General features: G+C 47.6%; 2 protein-coding genes across 3 annotated transcripts; both read right to left on the bottom strand.

Annotated features, from left to right (window-relative positions):
• Nucleotides 1-494: 494 nt before the first annotated feature.
• On the bottom strand, nt 495-7,595 carry LOC121846253 (protein S100-A1-like). Its single transcript, XM_042320118.1, has 3 exons — nt 7,526-7,595; nt 1,195-1,360; nt 495-1,118 (listed from the first exon to the last, which is right to left on the bottom strand). The coding sequence occupies exons 2-3, from the start codon at nt 1,357-1,359 to the stop codon at nt 957-959; spliced, it is 327 nt and encodes a 108-aa protein (XP_042176052.1). The 5' UTR covers nt 1,360; nt 7,526-7,595; the 3' UTR covers nt 495-956.
• An 8,512-nt stretch (nt 7,596-16,107) lies between these two features.
• Nucleotides 16,108-22,399, bottom strand: LOC112222664 (protein S100-A1). Of its 2 annotated transcripts, none has more exons than XM_024385388.2 (3): nt 22,204-22,399; nt 17,936-18,060; nt 16,108-16,757 (listed from the first exon to the last, which is right to left on the bottom strand). In XM_024385388.2, the coding sequence occupies exons 2-3, from the start codon at nt 18,053-18,055 to the stop codon at nt 16,599-16,601; spliced, it is 279 nt and encodes a 92-aa protein (XP_024241156.1). In that variant the 5' UTR covers nt 18,056-18,060; nt 22,204-22,399; the 3' UTR covers nt 16,108-16,598. The 2 variants fall into 2 exon arrangements, with proteins under 2 accessions (XP_024241156.1, XP_024241155.1); XM_024385387.2 differs by having other exon boundaries at nt 17,936-18,057; nt 22,204-22,393.
• Between the last annotated feature and the right edge of the window lie 104 nt (nt 22,400-22,503).

A 22,503-nucleotide genomic window follows, 5' to 3' on the forward strand; every position in this document is an offset into this window, starting at 1 on the left:
GACTTGGAATCACTGGCCACATTAATAAATGGAATGCTAGTTACTTTAATAATGTTTACACATTTTTCATTACTCATCTCGTATGTATATACTGTATTCTATTCTACTGTATCTTACTCTATGCCGCTCTGACATTGCTCATCATATATTTATATATTCTTAATTTCATTCCTTTACTTAAATGTGTGTGTACATGTTGTGAAATACTTGTTAGATATTACTGAACTGTTAGAGCTACAAACAAGCATTTCGCTGCACCCGCAATAACATCTACTAAACACGTGTATGTGACCAATAAAATGTGATTAAGTTAATGGAAGTGCAGCACAGACACGAAAGTCCATCCCTGGAGAGTCTCTCACTCTGCTCCCATCTGCTGGCCAGACTGTGTTACTACTCCTCTCCATCAGAGAGACTGGGTAAAATGAGGAATATCCCAAACATACACACAAAGTATCCAGAAACCACAACAATACTCCACGACAAGCTTTGGTTAAATGTCAGGTTTATTCTATCGAGGAGGAACAGTTTAACAATGAACGAAAAATGAACAGGGGGTTTACAAAAGGAATGAAAAGACAGAGAAATTATATTCACATATTCAACAATGACGTTGAATGACGTTAATAATGATGACTTAAACTCTCCACATTTTCACTGGAATAAACTTCTCTGTGTTGGGTTTGGTTTGGATTGAGATGGCACACACACTAAACACAAAAACACACTGCCCAGGGTGCCAGGATGCATCTATGAACATCTCAGAGTGTGTGTGTGCATGTGTGTGGTATGTATGGTGTGTGTAGGTCTCTGTTATTAAACAGTAGACATTAAGCCTAGCCAGGATTTGAGTGGAGATGTCTCATAATAATCGTCCTCCTGGGTGAGTGAGTGAGTGAGTGAGTGTGAGAGAGAGAGAGCATAGATATGTGTGAGTGTACGTGTGTGTGTTGTGTTCACTTCTTCTCCCCCTTGTCGTTGTACTCCAGGAAGAAGTCGTTGCAGGCGACGGTGAGCGCCCCCACCAGGATAACAAACTCAGTGAAGTCCACCTCTCCATCATTGTTGGCATCCAGGTCCCCCATCACCTTGTCCACTGCTTCCTTGTCCTGGGCATTCTGGGTAAGGGAGAGAGGAAGACTTTTACGATGTGTGTCTTTGCGTGTGTGTCTGTGTGTGTGTGAAGCTCCTTACCCCCAGGTAGTTGCCCAGCTCTGCAGAGAGCATCACTTTGAGCTCTGCTCTGCTCAGGGTGTATTTGTCGCCCTCGTCTCCAGAATACTTATGGAAGGTCTGGATCATCAGCTGCATGGCAGTCTCCAAGGTGGACACATTCTCTGTTTTGGTAGGGTTAGACATACTACAGAGGTAGAAAGACAATAGACATGGTTAGGATAATGAGTGGGTGTTTCACATTGTAGTAGGACATCAAGTGATGTAGCCTGTGCAGTGTTTGTATTTTCTCATGGAAGCTGAGCCAGGATCAGATGGATCAGTCAAACACACTGTAGAGAGCAGTGGAGGCTGGTGAGAGGAGAACATCTCATAATAATGGCTGGAATAGAGTGATATCAAACACATGAAACACCCCCCCCCAAAAAAAAATTGTGTTTGATATCATTCCATTCCGGACATTATTATGATCCATCCTCCCCTCAGCAGCCTCCACTGGTACAGTATCAACTGAGTTAGCAATCACCATGTCTGCTGAGCACGGCAGGACAGATGCTGCTTGTTCCTCAACCCTGTCTAGTTCCTGAATTAGTCACAAGTATAAAGTCATCCTACCCAACACCTGAAGAACTACAAACCCCAAGAGCCCTACTACATTACTAAAGCCCCAGACAGTTAGCCATGGAGTATGATGATGATTGATGATTAGTTTCCCCACTTAAGGATAAGTTGATCCTGGATCTGTGGGGAGCCACATTGAGACACTGTAATGGAAAGGAGATAGGTAATAGTGAGCAGGATATGTGAACCCCAGCCTGCTGATAAGAGTGAAACTCACACCAGGTAGAAACACACCTCGCTCTAACTCTAACCCTGTCTTTAACCCTATAGCCCTGTCCTGTCCAAACCAGTACAGGAGGAACTGGGACCATATGAACCTGAGCTAGTCTCTAACTGAGCTGGACTGGATGGTTGGTAACAGAGGAGACAGGTGTATGTATCCCACCACCCTGCCTCCATCCCACCCTGCCTCCATCTCTTTATCCCACCCCTACATCTCTTTATACCACCCCTACATCTCTTTATCCCACCCCTCCATCTCTTTATCCCATCCCTCCATCTCTTTATCCCACCCCTCCATCTCTTTATCCCACCCCTACATCTCTTTATCCCACCCCTACATCTCTTTATCCCACCCTGCCTCCATCTCTTAATCCCACCCTGCCTCCATCTCTTTATCCCACCCTGCCTCCATCTCAATATCCCACCTTGCCTCCATCTCTTTATCCCACCCTCCATCTCTTTATCCCACCCTCCATCTCTTTATCCCACCCCTACATCTCTTTATCCCACCCCTCCACCCCTCCATCTCTTTATCACACCCCTCCATCTCTTTATCCCACCCTGCCTCCATCTCTTTATCCCACCCTGCCTCCATCTCTTTATCCCACCCTGCCTCCATCTCAATATCCCACCTTGCCTCCATCTCTTTATCCCACCCTACATCTCTTTATCCCACCTCTCCATCGCTTTATCCCACCCTGCCTCCATCTCTTTATCCCACCCTGCCTCCATCTCTTTATCCCACCCCTCCATCTCTTTATCCCACCCCTACACCTCTTTATCCCACCCCTACATCTCTTTATCCCACCCCTCCATCTCTTTATCCCACCCCTCCATCTCTTTATCCCACCCCTCCATCTCTTTATCCCACCCATACATCTCTTTATTCCACCCCTCCATCTCTTTATCCCACCCCTCCATCTCTTTATCCCACCCCTCCATCTCTTTATCCCACCCTGCCTCCATCTCTTTATCCCACCCTGCCTCCATCTCTTTATCCCACCCTGCCTCCATCTCTTTATCCCACCCTGCCTCCATCTCTTTATCCCACCCTGCCTCCATCTCTTTATCCCACCCTGCCTCCATCTCTTTATCCCACCCTCCATCTCTTTATCCCACCCCTCCATCTCTTTATCCCACCCCTCCATCTCTTTATCACACCCCTCCATCTCTTTATCCCACCCTCCATCTCTTTATCCCACCCTGCCTCCATCTCTTTATCCCACCCTGCCTCCATCTCAATATCCCACCTTGCCTCCATCTCTTTATCCCACCCTACATCTCTTTATCCCACCTCTCCATCTCTTTATCCCACCCTGCCTCCATCTCTTTATCCCACCCTGCCTCCATCTCTTTATCCCACCCTGCCTCCATCTCTTTATCCCACCCCTACACCTCTTTATCCCACCCCTACACCTCTTTATCCCACCCCTACATCTCTTTATCCCACCCCTCCATCTCTTTATCCCACCCCTCCATCTCTTTCTCCCACCCCTCCATCTCTTTATCCCACCCCTCCATCTCTTTATCCCACCCCTCCATCTCTTTATCGCACCCTGCCTCCATCTCTTTATCCCACCCTGCCTCCATCTCTTTATCCCACCCTGCCTCCATCTCTTTATCCCACCCTGCCTCCATCTCTTTATCCCACCCTGCCTCCATCTCTTTATCCCACCCTGCCTCCATCTCTTTATCCCACCCTGCCTCCATCTCTTTATCCCACCCATACATCTCTTTATCCCACCCATTCATCTCTTTATCCCACCCTGCCTCCATCTCTTCATCCCACCCCTCCATCTCTTCATCCCACCCCTCCATCTCTTTATTCCACCTCTCCATCTCTTTATCCCACCCTGCCTCCATCTCTTTATCCCACCCTGCCTCCATCTCTTTATTCCACCCCTCCATCCCTTTATCCCACCCCTCCATCTCTTCATCCCACCCCTCCATCTCTTTATTCCACCTCTCCATCTCTTTATCCCACCCCTCCATCTCTTTATCCCACTCATACATCTCTTTATCCCACCCTGCCTCCATCTCTTTATCCCACCCTGCCTCCATCTCTTTATCCCACCCTGGCTCCATCTCTTTATCCCACCCTGCCTCCATCTCTTTATCCCACCCTGCCTCCATCTCTTTATCCCACCCTGCCTCCATCTCTTTATCCCACCCTGCCTCCAACTCTTTATCCCACCCTGCCTCCATCTCTTTATCCCACCCTGCCTCCATCTATTTATACCACCCTGCCTCCATCTCTTTATCCCACCCTGCCTCCATCTCTTTATCCCACCCCTCCATCTCTTTATCCCACCCATACATCTCTTTATCCCACCCATACATCTCTTTATCCCACCCTCCATCTCTTTATCCCACCCCTCCATCTCTTTATCCCACCCTGCCTCCATCTCTTTATCCCACCCCTACACCTCTTTATCCCACCCTGCCTCCATCACTTTATCCCACCCTGCCTCCATCTCTTTATCCCACCCTGCCTCCATCTCTTTATCCCACCCTGCCTCCATCTCTTTATCCCACCCTGCCTCCATCTCTTTATCCCACCCTGCCTCCATCTCTTTATCCCACCCTGCCTCCATCTCTTTATCCCACCCTGCCTCCATCTCTTTATCCCACCCTGCCTCCATCTATTTATCCCACCCTGCCTCCATCTATTTATACCACCCTGCCTCCATCTCTTTATCCCACCCTGCCTCCATCTCTTTATCCCACCCCTCCATCTCTTTATCCCACCCATACATCTCTTTATCCCACCCATACATCTCTTTATCCCACCCCTCCATCTCTTTATCCCACCCCTCCATCTCTTTATCCCACCCTGCCTCCATCTCTTTATCCCACCCTGCCTCCATCTCTTTATCCCACCCTGCCTCCATCTCTTTATCCCACCCTGCCACCATCTCTTTATCCCACCCTGCCTCCATCTATTTATACCACCCTGCCTCCATCTCTTTATCCCACCCTGCCTCCATCTCTTTATCCCACCCCTCCATCTCTTTATCCCACCCATACATCTCTTTATCCCACCCATACATCTCTTTATCCCACCCATACATCTCTTTATCCCACCCTCCATCTCTTTATCCCACCCCTCCATCTCTTTATCCCACCCTGCCTCCATCTCTTTATCCCACCCCTACACCTCTTTATCCCACCCTGCCTCCATCACTTTATCCCACCCTGCCTCCATCTCTTTATCCCACCCTGCCTCCAGCTCTTTAGCCCACCCTGCCTCCATCTCTTTATCCCCCTTCCTCCATCTCTTTATCCCACCCCTCCATCTCTTTATCCCACCCTGCCTCCATCTCTTTATCCCACCCTGCCTCCATCTCTTTATCCCACCCTGCCTCCATCTCTTTATCCCACCCCTCCATCTCTTTATCCCACCCTGCCTCCATCTCTTTATCCCACCCTGCCTCCATCTCTTTATCCCACCCTGCCTCCATCTCTTTATCCCACCCCTCCATCTCTTTATCCCACCCTGCCTCCATCACTTTATCCCACCCTGCCTCCATCTCTTTATCCCACCCTGCCTCCATCTCTTTATCCCACCCTGCCTCCAGCTCTTTAGCCCACCCTGCCTCCAGCTCTTTAGCCCACCCTGCCTCCATCTCTTTATCCCCCTTCCTCCATCTCTTTATCCCACCCCTCCATCTCTTTATCCCACCCCTGCCTCCATCTCTTTATCCCACCCTGCCTCCATCTCTTTATCCCACCCTGCCTCCATCTCTTTATCCCACCCCTCCATCTCTTTATCCCACCCCTACATCTCTTTATCCCACCCATTCATCTCTTTATCCCACCCCTCCATCTCTTCATCCCACCCCTCCATCTCTTCATCCCACCCCTCCACCTCTTTATTCCACCTCTCCATCTCTTTATCCCACTCTGCCTCCATCTCTTTATTCCACCCCTCCATCCCTTTATCCCACCCCTCCATCTCTTTATCCCACCCCTCCATCTCTTTATCCCACTTATACATCTCTTTATCCCACCCTGCCTCCATCTCTTTATCCCACCCTGCCTCCATCTCTTTATCCCACCCTGCCTCCATCTCTTTATCCCACCCTGCCTCCATCTCTTTATCCCACCCTGCCTCCATCTCTTTATCCCACCCTGCCTCCATCTCTTTATCCCACCCTGCCTCCATCTATTTATCCCACCCTGCCTCCATCTATTTATCCCACCCTGCCTCCATCTCTTTATCCCACCCTGCCTCCATCTCTTTATCCCACCCATACATCTCTTTATCCCACCCATACATCTCTTTATCCCACCCATTCACCTCTTTATCCCACCCCTCCATCTCTTTATCCCACCCTGCCTCCATCTCTTTATCCCACCCTGCCTCCATCTCTTTATCCCACCCTGCCTCCATCTCTTTATCCCACCCTGCCTCCATTTCTTTATCCCACCCTGCCTCCATCTCTTTATCCCACCCCTACACCTCTTTATCCCACCCTGCCTCCATCTCTTTATCCCACCCTGCCTCCATCTCTTTATCCCACCCTGCCTCCAGCTCTTTATCCCACCCTGCCTCCAGCTCTTTATCCCCCTGCCTCCATCTCTTTATCCCCCTTCCTCCATCTCTTTATCCCACCCCTACATCTCTTTATCCCACCCCTACATCTCTTTATCCCACCCCTACATCTCTTTATCCCACCCATACATCTCTTTATCCCACCCATACATCTCTTTATCCCACCCATACATCTCTTTATCCCACCCCTCCATCTCTTTATCCCACCCCTCCATCTCTTTATCCCACCCCTCCATCTCTTTATCCCACCCCTACATCTCTCTATATCTCTATCCCACCCCTCTACCTCTCTATCCTACCCCTCCATCTCTTTATCCCAGCCGTCATCTCTAAATATCTCCATCCCACCCCTCCACCTTCCCTTCCCTTCGCACCCCATCCCTTCCCCACCTCTCCATCTTACCTCCACCTCTCCCACCCCTCTTCCCTGACCACTCTACTTCTTTCCCTACAATTATATTTACACTGTATCAAATTAACTTTATTCCAACAGAAATCTGAGGTCATTCTTGTTTAGGAAAAATATAGATTTGCCTCCTTTGAGCAAGATATTTACATAAACAGAAAATAAAGAAGAAAGAGAAGAGAGGTCAGTCAGGACAGAGGAAACACAACAGGTCAGAAACTCTATAGAGGCTAACATCACACCGGAATAGACATGAAATCCATCTCGTTACTCAGAGTAGTGAAGTAGTGAACACACAGAGTAGTGAAGTCTACAGCACAGGCTGTGTGCTTTCCCCTCTCTGTAAAAGTTATATTGACGTTGTTTAGGGTTACAGCAACGCACACTTTGTATCATTGTCTCTAGATCACAAACAGCTGAAATATATTTAATCTGCTCCACATTTTACCGTGCTAGACAGAACTACCTCCTGAAGAGCAGAAGGGCTGAATTGTTTTGCCTGTTGCTGAAAAACTGCATTCATTCCTGAGTCAACCTTTCTTCCTTACCTGAGCAAAGGAGGAGTGCTGGCCTGCTGTTGGACACGTAGAGGGAGAGTAACGAAGAACGATGAGGAGGGGGAGATGGACAGCCTCTTAAATACTTCTCTCCCTCCTCCCACTCCACCTCTCTCCCTCCTCCCACTCTGCTTCTCTCCCTCCTCCCACTCCACCTCTCTCCCTCCTCCTCTCTCCCTCCTCCCACTCCGCCTCTCTCCCTCCTCCTCTCTCCCTCCTCCCACTCCGCTTCTCTCCCTCCTCCCACTCCGCCTCTCTCCCTCCTCCCACTCCGCCTCTCTCCCTCCTCCCACTCCGCCTCTCTCCCTCCTCCCACCCGCCTCTCTCCCTCCTCCCACTCCGCCTCTCTCCCTCCTCCCACTCCACCTCTCTCCCTCCTCCCCTCCCACCTCTCTCCCTCCTCCCACTCCACCTCTCTCCCTCCTCCCACCTCCCACTCCGCCTCTCTCCCACTCCGCCTCTCTCCCTCCTCCTTTCTCCCTCCTCCCACTCCACCTCTCTCCCCACCCACCTCTCTCCCTCCTCCCACCTCCCACTCCGCCTCTCTCCCCCACTCCGCCTCTCTCCCTCCTCCTTTCTCCCTCCTCCCACTCCGCCTCTCTCCCACTCCGCCTCTCTCCCTCCTCCTTTCTCCCTCCTCCCACTCCACCTCTCTCCCACTCCACCTCTCTTCCTCTTCCTCTCTCCCTCCTCCCCTCCTCCTCTCTCCCCTCCTCCTCTCTCCCCCTCCTCCACCCCTCTCTTCTTCCACCTGTTGCTCATCTTCTCTGTCCCATCCCCCCCCGTCTCCTCTCCTCCTTCTCTGTTTACACGACGGACACCTGCCTTCCTGTGATGGAGAGATAAGATCCATCCTTCATAAAAGCTGTCAGACATGACACCACATCCCTACCTTAGGATGATCACATTTACATTATTAGTATCAAATATTACCCCCTCTGGTGTAACATACTCATTACTGTAGAGTATGGTACAGTATGGTATAGTGCTTGACCCAGTGTCGAGAATACTGGAGAACACTCTAGCAGTTTCACCTGTGAGAGATGTGAATTAAATCTTAATGAAATCATGAATTATCCTTCAAGAAGTTTTTGAGAAAGCCAGGGAGATGAGGAGAGGGAAAGCAGAAGAGGAGATGAGCAGAGGGGAAGCAGACGAGGAAAAGAGGAGGAGAGGGGAGCGATGTGGTGTAGCCTATTTATCCACTTTGGCCACAGAGACAAGGTGCAGAGAGAGCCACAATGGAGCCAAGGTGCAGAGAGAGCCACAATGGGGTCAAGGTGCAGAGAGAGCCACAATGGGGTATCACTTACTGTCTCAGTCAGTGTGCTATTGTAGCAGTGGAATACCATGGCCCGGGCCTGTAGCCATATTGTACTGCGTGTCAAAACATAGGCCAGGGGAAGCAGTGAAAGCGTGTTTAGATAAACAGGAGAAGCCCTGGAGGAAGGTGAGAGGCCCTGCTATGGCGCCGACAATATTCTTTCAAAGATGCATGGCATCCACAAGATTAAAATACAGGCCATCTCAATACTTATACTCTGAAATGGAAAATATTTCATTTACAGTTTTCCACAGTTGTTTACACATGTTTGCTGACTAAACACAAAACTCTACAAATCTGTAGCAATAGCAAACACTGCATTCAAAACTGTTATTGCTTTCCATAATGTATTTTTTGCATCAAAATGACACATGAGCCATATGAATAGATCTGTCAACAAACCAACAACACACTGATGTGCTCAACACAAAACACTGAATATCCCAGCAGTAGGTTTATGATGTGCTCAACACAAAACACTACTATGAATATCCCAGCAGTAGGTTTATGATGTGCTCAACACAAAACACTACTATGAATATCCCAGCAGTAGGTTTATGATGTGCTCAACACAAAACACTACTATGAATATCCCAGCAGTAGGTTTATGATGTGCTCAACACAAAACACTGAATATCCCAGCAGTAGGTTTATGATGTGCTCAACACAAAACACTGAATATCCCAGCAGTAGGTTTATGATGTGCTCAACACAAAACACTGAATATCCCAGCAGTAGGTTTATGCCTTTTGCATTGTCAGTGTTACACTGGTTGTAAAAGATTGTTACAGTAATGTATACCTACTCAAATATACACATACAAATGCAATACAGTAACAAAAACGTTGTCATTCATTTCCAAAATGCGGTACTTTTGAACACTTTGTCACGTCCTGACCTTAGTTCCTTTTTTATGTCTCTGTTTTAGTGTGGTCAGGGCGTGAGTTGGGGTGGGCATTTGATGTTTTTGTTCTATGTTTTGTATTTCTGCTTTTGGCCTGGTATGGTTCCCAATCAGAGGCAGCTGTCAATTGTTGTCTCTGATTGAGAACCATACTTAGGTAGCCTGTGTTCCCACTATGATTTGTGGGTAGTTGTTTTCTGTTTAGCGTATGTCACCTGACAGAACGGTTTCATTTCTTCCTTTCACTTTGTTATTTTGGTTTTGTGTGTTCAGTTTAATAAATGAACATGGACACTTACCACGCTGCATATTGGTCCGATCCTCCCTACTCTTCCTCAGACGACGAAGAGATTCGTTACACACTTTTGTTTTGTATGTAACACTTTCTGTACCCAACAGGAGAAAAACAGGAAAAACATTCAGAAAGATAAAGGGTTTTCTGTACAAAAATGAAAGTGGCTCATTCCTTTAAAACTCTAAAGACAAAAACACATGCAAAATGTAAGAAATAAAAACATTAGGCTACATCCTGCTGTAATGTCTGCTTCAAACACGTAGATCCCCTGAACGCAGCTCACTCTCCAGATTCCAATCACCTGAATTCTAGTCACCTGTATGTCATTAGAACGTGCGTTGAAGATGTCGTTCCCATAGCAACGATTAAAACATTCCCTAACCAGAAACCGTGGATTGATGGCAGCATTCGTGTGGAAATGAAGGCGCGAACCACTGCTTTTAATCAGGGCAAGGTGTCTGGTAACATGACTGAATACAAACAGTGCAGCTATTCCCTCCGCAAGGCTATCAAACAAGCTAAGCGCCAGTACAGAGACAAAGTAGAATCTCAATTCAACGGCTCAGACACAAGAGGCATGTGGCAGGGTCTACAGTCAATCACGGACTACAGGAAGAAACCCAGCCCAGTCACGGACCAGGATGTCTTGCTCCCAGGCAGACTAAATAACTTTTTTGCCCGCTTTGAGGACAATACAGTGCCACTGACACGGCCTGCAACGAAAACATGCGGTCTCTCCTTCACTGCAGCCGAAGTGAGTTAGACATTTAAACGTGTTAACCCTCGCAAGGCTGCAGGCCCAGACGGCATCCCCAGCCGCGCCCTCAGAGCATGCGCAGACCAGCTGGCCGGTGTGTTTACGGACATATTCAACCAATCCCTATACCAGTCTGCTGTTCCCACATGCTTCAAGAGGGCCACCATTGTTCCTGTTCCCAAGAAAGCTAAGGTAACTGAGATAAACGACTACCGCCCCGTAGCACTCACATCCGTCATCATGAAGTGCTTTGAGAGACTAGTCAAGGACCATATCACCTCCACCCTACCTGACACCCTTGACCCACTCCAATTTGCTTACCGCCCAAATAGGTCCACAGACGATGCAATCTCAACCACACTGCCCTAACCCATCTGGACAAGAGGAATACCTATGTGAGAATGCTGTTTATTGACTAAAGCTCAGCATTCAACACCATAGTACCCTCCAAACTCGTCATCAAGCTCGAGACCCTGGGTCTCGACCCCGCCCTGTGCAACTGGGTACTGGACTTCCTGACGGGCCGCCCCAGGTGGTGAGGGTAGGCAACAACATCTCCTCCCCGCTGATCCTCAACACTGGGGCCCCACAAGGGTGCGTTCTGAGCCCTCTCCTGTACTCCCTGTTCACCCACGACTGCTTGGCCACGCACGCCTCCAACTCAATCATCAAGTTTGCGGACGACACAACAGTGGTAGGCTTGATTACCAACAACGACGAGACGGCCTACAGGGAGGAGGTGAGGGCCCTCGGAGTGTGGTGTCAGGAAAATAACCTCACACTCAATGTCAACAAAACTAAGGAGATGATTGTGGACTTCAGGAAACAGCAGAGGGAACACCCCCATCCACATCGATGGAACAGTAGTGGAGAGGGTAGCAAGTTTTAAGTTCCTCGGCATACACATCACAGACAAACTGAATTGGTCCACTCACACAGACAGCATCGTGAGGAAGGCGCAGCAGCGCCTCTTCAACCTCAGGAGGCTGAAGAAATTCGGCTTGTCACCAAAAGCACTCACAAACTTCTACAGATGCACAATCGAGAGCATCCTGGCGGGCTGTATCACCGCCTGGTATGGCAACTGCACCGCCCTCAACCGTAAGGCTCTCCAGAGGGTAGTGAGGTCTGCACAACGCATCACCGGGGGCAAACTACCTGCCCTCCAGGACACCTACACCACCCGATGCTACAGGAAGGCCATAAAGATCATCAAGGACATCAACCACCCGAGCCACTGCCTGTTCACCCCGCTGTCATCCAGAAGGCGAGGTCAGTACAGGTGCATCAAAGCCGGGACCGAGAGACTGAAAAACAGCTTCTATCTCAAGGCCATCAGACTGTTAAACAGCCACCACTAACATTGAGTGGCTACTGCCAACACACTGTCAATGACACTGACTCTACTCCAGCCACTTTAATCATGGGAATTGATGGGAAATGATGTAAATATATCACTAGCCACTTTAAACAATGCTACCTTATATAATGTTACTTACCCTACATTATTCATCTCATATGCATACTCATATGCATACTGCTTTAGATACTGTACTCTATATCATCGACTGCATCCTTATGTAATACATGTATCACTAGCCACTTTAACTATGCCACTTGGTTTACATACTCATCTCATATGTATATACTGTACTCGATATCATCTACTGTATCTTGCCTATGCTGCTCTGTACCATCACTCATTCATATATCCTTATGTACATATTCTTTATCCCCTTACACTGTGTATAAGACAGTAGTTTTTTTTTGGAATTGTTAGTTAGAGTACTTGTTCGTTATTACTGCATTGTCGGAACTAGAAGCACAAGCATTTCGCTACACTCGCATTAACATCTGCTAACCATGTGTATGTGACAAATAAAATTTGATTTGATTTGATTTGATTATCACACACTATTTAGTTCCGTTCTTTGCACCCCATCACTGTGAGGTATTGTTTGTTTTGTGACACACGGCTTGCAGAGCGCTGTGGTGCCCATGATCGGCTTCTCCTGTGTATGATAGTTTTTGTCTGCCTCACTAACCACGACGATTCCCTGCCTGTACTTTAGCCTATCGGATTTCCTGTTCTCTACCTATTGCCTGATGATCTGGACTACGTCATTAGCCTTCTCCATGCCTGTACTGTTGCCCTTTTGGACCCCCTGTGTATGACCTTCTGCCTGCCCCTGGACCCAGCTACCTGCCTCCTCCTGTGTATGACCTTCTGCCTGCCCCTGGACCCAGCTACCTGGCTCCTCCTGTGTATGACCTTCTGCCTGCCCCTGGACCCAGCTACCTGCCTCCTCCTGTGTATGACCTTCTGCCTGCCCCTGGACCCAGCTACCTGCCTCCTCCCGTGGTCCTATGCAATAAACAACGCTTGAAACCAGCGATGTCTCCCCTCGTGTTCATTACACCTGCCTCCTATTTTGGTCTGGCCACAGCACCTCATCTACATCACAAGCGATGTTCTCCCTGGCTAAACAGAATCTTCTGGAGTGACGGATCCAGCCGTCGAAAGCCCCCACATCAACTTCACCACATGCATCCTCCATTGCCTGGAGAAGAGGTGTGTGAGGGGATGGCGGTCATACACCTTCCATCACCATGCCGAAAAAAACTATTCAATTGTGTTTAGGAATGGGGAATATGGTGGGAGGTATAGAACAAATTGTGGGTGGTCGATGAACCAGAGCAGCCAGGTGGAAACTCACATTGTCCCAGATGACAACATACCTGGGCTGCTCTGGTCCACCCCTCTGCTCGGCTGGAATGAGGATGCCATGTAGTGTGTCCAGGAATGTGATGAGAAGGGCAGTGTTGTAGGGACTAAGGTTGGCATGGTGACGGCTGACGCCTTACTGGCTAACGGCTGCACACATGGTGATATTCCCTCCACGCTGTCCAGGGACATTTACAATGGCACGGTGGCCAATAATGTTCCGTCCCCGTCCCCTTCTAGAGCAGTCAATATGGTGAGGCACAATATACTGGATTACAGTACTGTAATGTGTATATACAGTGCTGATATGATAGTAAATTCACAGTATAGTATTTACTTGCTCATATTCATAGTGCTGTTCTTTAACCCTCTCTGATGGCGACCTGTAGACCAGTTTCATCAGGATCCAGTTGCTCTGTAATACACGGTCCAATGTAGACAAGCCCACCTGGTGAATGTTACTGAATATTGTGTTGTCTGAAATGATGTGGTTCTGGATGTCTCGTAGAATAATGGCATTGTTTGCCACCACCACGGTCTCCTGTTCTGGTGTGAACAGCTGGTGTCTTCCACCATGGCCTGGCCGTCTCTCAGTTCTGTAGAAGATCCACAAATATGATGACATTACTGTAACGTTGGGTAACAATCACTGAGTAACATAGACCTCCTGGTATGTCGGACTGCAGTATCCATAAAGAGCATAGTGTAGATGGTAGGTAACTTACCGGTTGTTATTTCTGAATGTACGGATGATAGATGCAACCGTGTAGCAGCTCAGGTTGGGCTGAACTCTCTGCCCAGCCTCCCTCATACTCAATCCATGGTTGAGGTCATCCAATGTGGCCCTGATCTCATCTGAGACAACTGTCCTTCCTCGTCCTCTTCCTCCTCTTACTCTCACTCCTTCACCTCTAGCTCTTGCTTCACCATTGACTTCCATCTCATCTGTGGCCTTTTATAGCACTAAAGCTCTGATTTCTAAGTGAACAATTCAGCAACTAGTGTTTACACCTGTGAGGAGTGGGTGTAGCCAATTGGTTTATAGAGCTTGCAATTTTGCAGACTTGGTTTAAGGATTTGGTACATGAGTTTCAGGTTTTCTGTGATTGTGTTTCAAGTTCCAATTTGAGTGTAAACAATTGGGAAAAACTGTAATCTGTCATTCTCAAGCATCTGCTCAGTGAACTGTGTCTGTTCCCCTCAGGGCGTGTGGTGTGATGACCTTGTTGGCTGGGCCTGGTCCAACAGCTGCCCTGCTTGGCCTGGTAGTGTTTCCAAATGCTGTGTTGGACCCACTGATTGGTAGCAGCCAATTTCAGCTGGTGATTAGGTTAAGGACTGAAACAATGGTTGTGTCTCCCAGTAGGTTAGATGGTAGTGGTTATTGAAATGAAGTGCAGAACATGTTGGAATGGCTTTAGGGTAATATAGGAGCTCCAGAGGGGGTTTATAATGTAAACAGCTCAGCAGACTGGAGGCTGTGGTTAGCCTAGTGGGTGTGTGTCTGGCCTGAGGCTGTTTGAGAGGGAAGCTGGTACCTGATACAGGATCAGAGGGTACTAGCTGAATGGAGACAACACCCTTGACAGGCAGCCATGCATAGTTATCACTTCTGTAACACACACAAACATATACAAGCAAACAAAATTACACACAAATCCTACATTCATACAAATGCACAGCTATTGTAATAATGTATATTTTAATGACAACTGCACTCCACAAACCAAAACAGCAAAGTAAATATGTCTCCTTGTTTGTCTGTGCTGTTTCTTTGACCACGCCTCAGGCTTATACAACCACTGAATTGTATAGTGTCTGTGCACGTCATGTTTGTTAAGTCTGAATGTTAATGTAACATACAGTACTTACATCCACTACAGCTCTGAGGCTGCTAGCCCCGGGGGAGTGGAGAGTAGGACTGTAGTGTATAGATCTGCCTGTATTACAGTATAGACTTGTCTCTCCCCGGTGCAATGCAGCATTGTATCCTCGCTGTGCACAATAGGTGGTGTTGTATATTGGTGTCCAATTTCAATATTCTAGTGCATCGTGGGCAACAGAGCGGGACACGACTAAATTTAGAAGGGGCCGCTGGTGTCCATGGAAGCAGGTATCAGCGTATTGGTTCTATAAGGTGTGTGTCTTCCTCATGACACAGGGCAACCTAGAGAATGTCATTCAGAAAGACTTCTGCCCAAGTCGTTGCCTCTCGATGTTCGGGAGGTGCTGGGCGGTCTACGTCACCGGTCTTCTAGCCATCAATGATCCATTTTCCATTGGTTTTGTCTCGTCTTCCTACACACCTGTTTTCAATCCCATTCATTACCTGTTGTGTATTTAACCCTCTGTTTCCCCTCATGTCTTTGTCAGAGATGGTTTGTTATTATTATCGTGTTGTTGGTGCGCGTCGGGTTCTCGTACCCACTTTGTGTATTTTTTCATGTTTTTTACATCATTAAACTACTCCATTTTACCAAGATAAATTCTCCTGCACCTGACTCCCGTGCCACCTATACACACACCTAGGACAATGTTAGAGTAGTGAAAGAAGACATGACTTTAAAACATTGCCATGGCATTTATTTCAACATGATAACAAACCATTTACTGTAGAAGTGTTGAGTAGTTATACTAAAACATGTGAACTGTTAAACTTAATGTAAAAAAAATGCCTTCATAAAGTATTTATAAAACCAGTAACATTGTTATATCTGAGATGAAGATTGGTAGTGTAAGCATATAAAATATGTTGAGATGAAGTTAAGTCTGATTATGTAGTGATTATGTAGTGATATACAGCCAAGGGAGATTGACAGGTCTATGAGCCTCTATAGGTACATGGGGCCTTATGGCAGTGTTCTTCAATTCTGGCCCTGTGGTCACACACACTGTAATCAATCCCATCAAAGCCTTCACGAGTTTCCTCTGGTGTGTCAGTGCTGGAATGGAACTAAAGCCTGCACACCCTGTGGGTCACTAGGACCAGGATTGAAGAACCCTGCCTTATAGACTGCATAAGACATCTTATAGAGTGTCTATGAAGCCATATGTAGTTCCTATGAGGCAGGTGTGTTGTTGGCTGCAGTCCTCTGCTCGCTGAGGGTGTTTGCCACGTAGCCAATCAGAGTCATGTATTCCTGGAAGCTGACCTTCCCATCTTTGTTCTCGTCCAATCCCTTACGCATCTCCTTCACTGCAGAGGAACTCTCTGTTCCCTATGAGGTGAGAGGGGGAGAGAGGAAGAGAGTGGGGAAAGAGAAAGAGTCTATCATTAAAGAATGCTTCCCCTAGAACACGTGGTGCTGATTTGCATTATGACTAGGGTTGAGGCTCAGGTGTAACCGGGTCGCGAACACGAACCTAGGGTTGAGGCTCAGGTGTAACCGGGTCGCGAACACAAACCTAGGGTTGAGGCTCAGGTGTAACCGGGTCGCGAACACAAACCTAGGGTTGAGGCTCAGGTGTAACCGGGTCGCGAACACGAACCTAGGGTTGAGGCTCGGGTGTAACCGGGACGCGAACACGAACCTAGGGTTGAGGCTCGGGTGTAACCGGGACGCGAACACGAACCTAGGGTTGAACACGAACCTAGGGTTGAGGCTCGGGTGTAACCGGGACGCGAACACGAACCTAGGGTTGAGGCTCGGGTGTAACCGGGTCGCAAACGCGAACCTAGAGTTGAGGCTCGGGTGTAACCGGGACGCGAACACGAACCTAGGAGTTGAGGCTCGGGTGTAACCGGGTCGCGAACACAAACCTAGGGTTGAGGCTCAGGTGTAACCGGGTCGCGAACACAAACCTAGGGTTGAGGCTTGGGTGTAACCGGGACGCGAACACGAACCTAGGGTTGAGGCTCGGGTGTAACCGGGACGCGAACACGAACCTAGGGTTGAGGCTCGGGTGTAACCGGGACGCGAACACGAACCTAGGGTTGAGGCTCGGGTGTAACCGGGACGCGAACACGAACCTAGGGTTGAGGCTCGGGTGTAACCGGGACGCGAACACGAACCTAGGGTTGAGGCTCGGGTGTAACCGGGACGCGAACACGAACCTAGGGTTGAGGCTCGGGTGTAACCGGGTCGCAAACGCGAACCTAGAGTTGAGGCTCGGGTGTAACCGGGACGCGAACACGAACCTAGGGTTGAGGCTCGGGTGTAACCGGGTCGCGAACACAAACCTAGGGTCACGGCTCGGGTTTAACCGGGACGCGGACACAAACCTAGGGTCGCGGCTCGGGTTTAACCAGGAAGTGGACACGAATCTAGGGTCACGGCTCGGGTTGAACCAGGAAGTGGACACGAATCTAGCGTTGAGGCTCGGGTTTAACCAGGAAGTGGACACGAATCTAGGGTCAGAGTTGAGGAGTAATGATACAAGGATAGGTGGAACTTACAGTCATGACGTTGCCGAGCTGTTTATTGACGAGGCCCTGGAAGTCCTTATCTCCGAGACTGCCCTTCCCTTTGGCAGACTTCAGATACACTCCTACCACTGTCTGGATGGCCGACTCCATAGCTACTGGGAGAGAGGAGAGGATGGGGGAGGTGCAGAAAACCCAAACGTTTAGACAATTGAATGCAGCAACGGTTTCACAGGAACTAGATGGAACTGTTAAGACAAGGTACACTCTTAGAAAAAAGGGTTCCTAAAGAGTTCTTCGGCTGTCCCCATAGGAAAATCATTTTTGATTCCACATAAAAAAACTCTGTGGAAAGGGTCCTGCACGGAACCAAATGGTTTCGAACTGGAGCAAAAAAAGGTTATTCAATGGGGACAGCTGAAGAACCCTTTTAGGTTCTAGATAGTACCTTTTCATCTAAGAGTGTAGAAAGAGGACGTCAGAATAGAGGAAAGAATGGAAGAGAGGTGAGGTGAGGTAAACAAAGCAAACTAAGGAAAGGATAGAGAGAGAGAGAGAGGGAGAGGGGGGGTCTGAGGTAAACAATGGAAACTAAGGAAAGGATGGAGAGAGAGAGAGAGGGGGGGAGAGTCTGAGGTAAACAATGGGAGCTGTGATGTCTGATGGAGAGAGGGATACCTGATCACCATAAGCCAGCAGGAGGCTATGGGTTCACATTACTACAGCTAAGACCTGTCTGTTACACTCTCCAATATATATATATATATAGCTACCCTACCCCCTCTACAGTATCTCTAACCCCTTCTCTTTTAACATTAGGGTGATGTCCTGAGGGTAGGTTGGATGATGTCCTGACAAGGGTAATGATGATGGGTGATGTCCTGAGGGTAGGTCGGGTGATGTCCTGAGGGTAGGTCGGGTGATGTCCTGAGGGTAGGTCGGGTGATGTCCTGATGAGGGTAATGATGATGGGTGATGTACAGATGAGGGTAACCCTAGAGTCCCAACCCACAGGTAAATCTCCCATCTGACAATGTCACACCTGAATGCACACACACCAAAATGCATGCGCATTCCCACAAACACGTCCCCTGGGCCTAGGCCAATTAGGACTGATCTTACATTAGCCTAATTAGTGGGTGAGTGAGAGCAGAACAAACCCATGGTCTGATGCCAGGTGTAGGATTCTGTTTCATATCCCACCTTGATGCCACACATACACACACTATCCTGTTTGAGTTGCGCTGTAACTAACACATTAGCCAACCACAGACCCACACCGCTGGACATCTGTCATCATCTTCATCCCTCATCACTATTTCACCAGCCTGCGGGTGTCCTGAGCCAGACATCTTCTACGCACATCGCCCATAATTAGGAGACGCTGTGTGCGGTCCTCTGTAGCTCAGTTGGTAAAGTATGGTGCCAGTAACGCCAGGGTAGTGGGTTTGTATGCACGCATGACTAAGTCGCTTTGGATAAAACAGTGCTAAATGGTATACATTATTATAGTCAGCGATGGGCACCTGGACCCCTTTTGTAGGCCCGCGGATCAATTTCCACACATTTTTCAGGAACTCAGTCAGGGTCTCAACTTGCTGTTGAGCCTTACAATAGTAGAACAGACCAGGTAACATTTCTAAATGTGGTTGTGCATCAGCAGTTTCTCTTGTTATGTCAGTCACTCAATTAGCCATGTCAGCTAAACATGTTATATTGGTAAATGAGTCTAGCGGCCAGCTATCTAAACGTGTAGTAATCATGGTCAAATTACCGACCCTGACCCTCATGTATAATCAGATGAAATTAATATGAAAAACAGAAAACATTGGTCTCATGGCAAGTGTAGAATCACAGGAAATTCACTCAAAGAATTTTGTTTAGGGCCCCCAAAAGGCTGGCTCTGACTGCATGTGGTTATGGATGTGGGTACGCAGACTCGCAAGCTACTGTGGCCCTCATGATTTCTGATTTTTGGTGGCCCCCACCCTTATTATATATTGTGTGTGTGTGTGCGTGTGTGTGTGTGTGTGTGTGTGTGTGAGCCCTAGATCAGAGTGATTGATGAGAAGATTGATCCATGAGTATCTTTTTAGACCCAAACAGAGGATGTAATGAGACTAACTGGTGTGAAACCAAGCTGCACCAGAATACAGAACTGGACAGGACTTGGTCAGCGGGAGGGAGGAGAGGAGAGGAGAAGTTAAGAGAAGAGACAACAGAGTTCAATAAGGTGACACTAGTTTGGTGTTTTATGTTTGAAGCAATGACTTGGGAACACCAGGTCAGCTCAGGCTCCAACAATACTTTAAATATATTTTTTTCAAATTTAACCTTTATTTAACTAGGCAAAGAGAACAAATCATTATTTACAATGACGGTCTACACCGGCCAAACCCGGGTGATGCTGGGGCAATTGTGCACCGCCCTACGGGACTCCCAATCACGGACGGTTGTGATACGGCCCGGAATCAAACCAGGTTGTCTGTAGTGACACCTCAAGCACTGAGATGCAGGGCCCTAGACCTCTGTGCCACTTGGGAGACAGACATGTTTAATTGATGTTTAATACATCCCACTACGAATTTGCGTTCACATCCAACGTGTGTAAGAAAAGTTAAGAGTTACTTTCAACTATTCAACATTATTTAGGTAGTCTACACAAATGACTTTGAAAGCTGAATAATGTTTATATGTGTTGACATGATATCTCAGTTGAATCTAACAGCTGGTTTCCATAGCTAAGCAGCGTACAATAGAGGCATGTATCTGGGTGGTAGACTTGATCTGACTGAAGTGAATTTCCTCCTGTATTCCACTAGGAGACAATGTTCAGGCAGGAAGTGTAGGACTGTGGCTTCACTTTTTATTTCAACATACCTCTATATTTAGGTTAATGGCATGACGTTGAAACTATGATGGTGTAAAATATGTCCAATCAAATATGAGACAACATAACTTCATCCATATTGAATATGATGAAAACTATTGTTTATGTTTTTAAGTGGAATTTAACAGGATTTCAACGTATACATAGTTCTGATTATTATGTTGGAATTAGATTGATGTACTGTAACAACCTTTGTCAGGTTAAGTCAATGTATTTAGGTTGAAGTTTACCCACATTTCAATGCTTCCAATGCTGGTTGACTTTAAAAAAAAATGTTCCATGTTGATTCACGTCACAATATGTTGGCAAATAATGTTGAAACAACGTTAATTCAACTAGTGTGTGCCAAGTGGGTAGTGTGTTCTATAAAGCATTGTGGGTTATACCTGGCTTGACCTGGGATGTCAGGGCTTGCAGGTGATCACCAACCTGAAAATGTAGATATCTTTCTCCTTTCCGAACACATTTAGGGGATAGATACAATCATGTGGCAGCCTGAATATGGCAGAGAGAACTTGCTTCAGTCTAAATAGGATACTTTAGAGAGCGTTGGGTGGGTCACAGCAAAGTTTGAGAACCACTGCTACAGCAGTATAGCTTATTGCTATAGCTTATTTAGAGCCAAGTCTACTCACTCTCTCCATGCCTATGAACTGTGAGAAGCTCGGTTCAGTGGACTCGTTTCACCTGCATGAGCTTTGATTATTTCGATGGCCAACCAAAATCAATCAGCGGGGATGTGATGTGTTCAATAACTTACCAGGTGTGACTGGCTCACTTCCGCAACCATACCTGCATGGTGCTGTCAACGCCGTTTGCCACAAGCCATTTCTCCCCGCGCTATTAAATACACCTTGGGTTGTCATTCGACTCACTATACCAACGTCTTACCGTTCGTTAATAATTCAGTGAGCTGTCCTAGCTGCTGTTACACAGGGCCACGGTCGGTGTTGAGGTTGTAGACAGACTCGAACGAATGTCATTGTCCACAAGCTTGTAACTACAACTACCGAACCGTTCACTCTTCTGCTCGTGCATAATTTGAGACGATTGTGGGTAGCCTACCCACCGTGGTTTGGCCCCCGCCTTTAGCCGAACTAATACGGTCGATTTGTAGAGTGGTCCCGAGGTAAGACTGACAGGGAAAATAAAGACGCGCCTTCTGGTTTGTCCTGAATTGTAAAGGGGTTGAGGATTGGGTTACCGACAAGGAGAAGCCGATCCCTGTGCTATCATGCTAGGTGGGTTTCGGACAATAGATCCGCTCGCAAACTATACATTATTAATGTTCGAACGGAGGAACATTTTCTGAGAGGCCCATTTGGATCCATCAACGCAATGGCCTGTTTGAGTCAACGGAACTTTAGACAAACAGGCTAGGCTACATACTTCTGTTACTTTATCTACTCACCGTTAGATTGTGAATGAGAAAAACACAAATGTGCTCGATGTCAATTATCTTGTCCAGGCTCTCTCTGTGTCTCTCAGGCACTCTTCTCAAGGCTCAAACTTGATCAACTAGTTGCACTCAAAAGAATCTCTTCCGTGATAGAATTTTTCTTCACCAAACTTTTTGTATTGTGTCACAGAAGGGCGTGTGCCTGGGAAAGGGGGCCGTGTGCCTGGGAAAGAGCAAGGGAGATAGACGAAGGGGGAAGGGCTGCCAAAAGATTCATTTTATTGTGTTAATAACTACTCTACGATATGAAAC

The sequence above is a fragment of the Oncorhynchus tshawytscha genome, linkage group LG03 (assembly GCF_018296145.1).
Source record: "Oncorhynchus tshawytscha isolate Ot180627B linkage group LG03, Otsh_v2.0, whole genome shotgun sequence".
In the NCBI taxonomy this organism is placed as follows: Eukaryota; Metazoa; Chordata; class Actinopteri; order Salmoniformes; family Salmonidae; genus Oncorhynchus; species Oncorhynchus tshawytscha.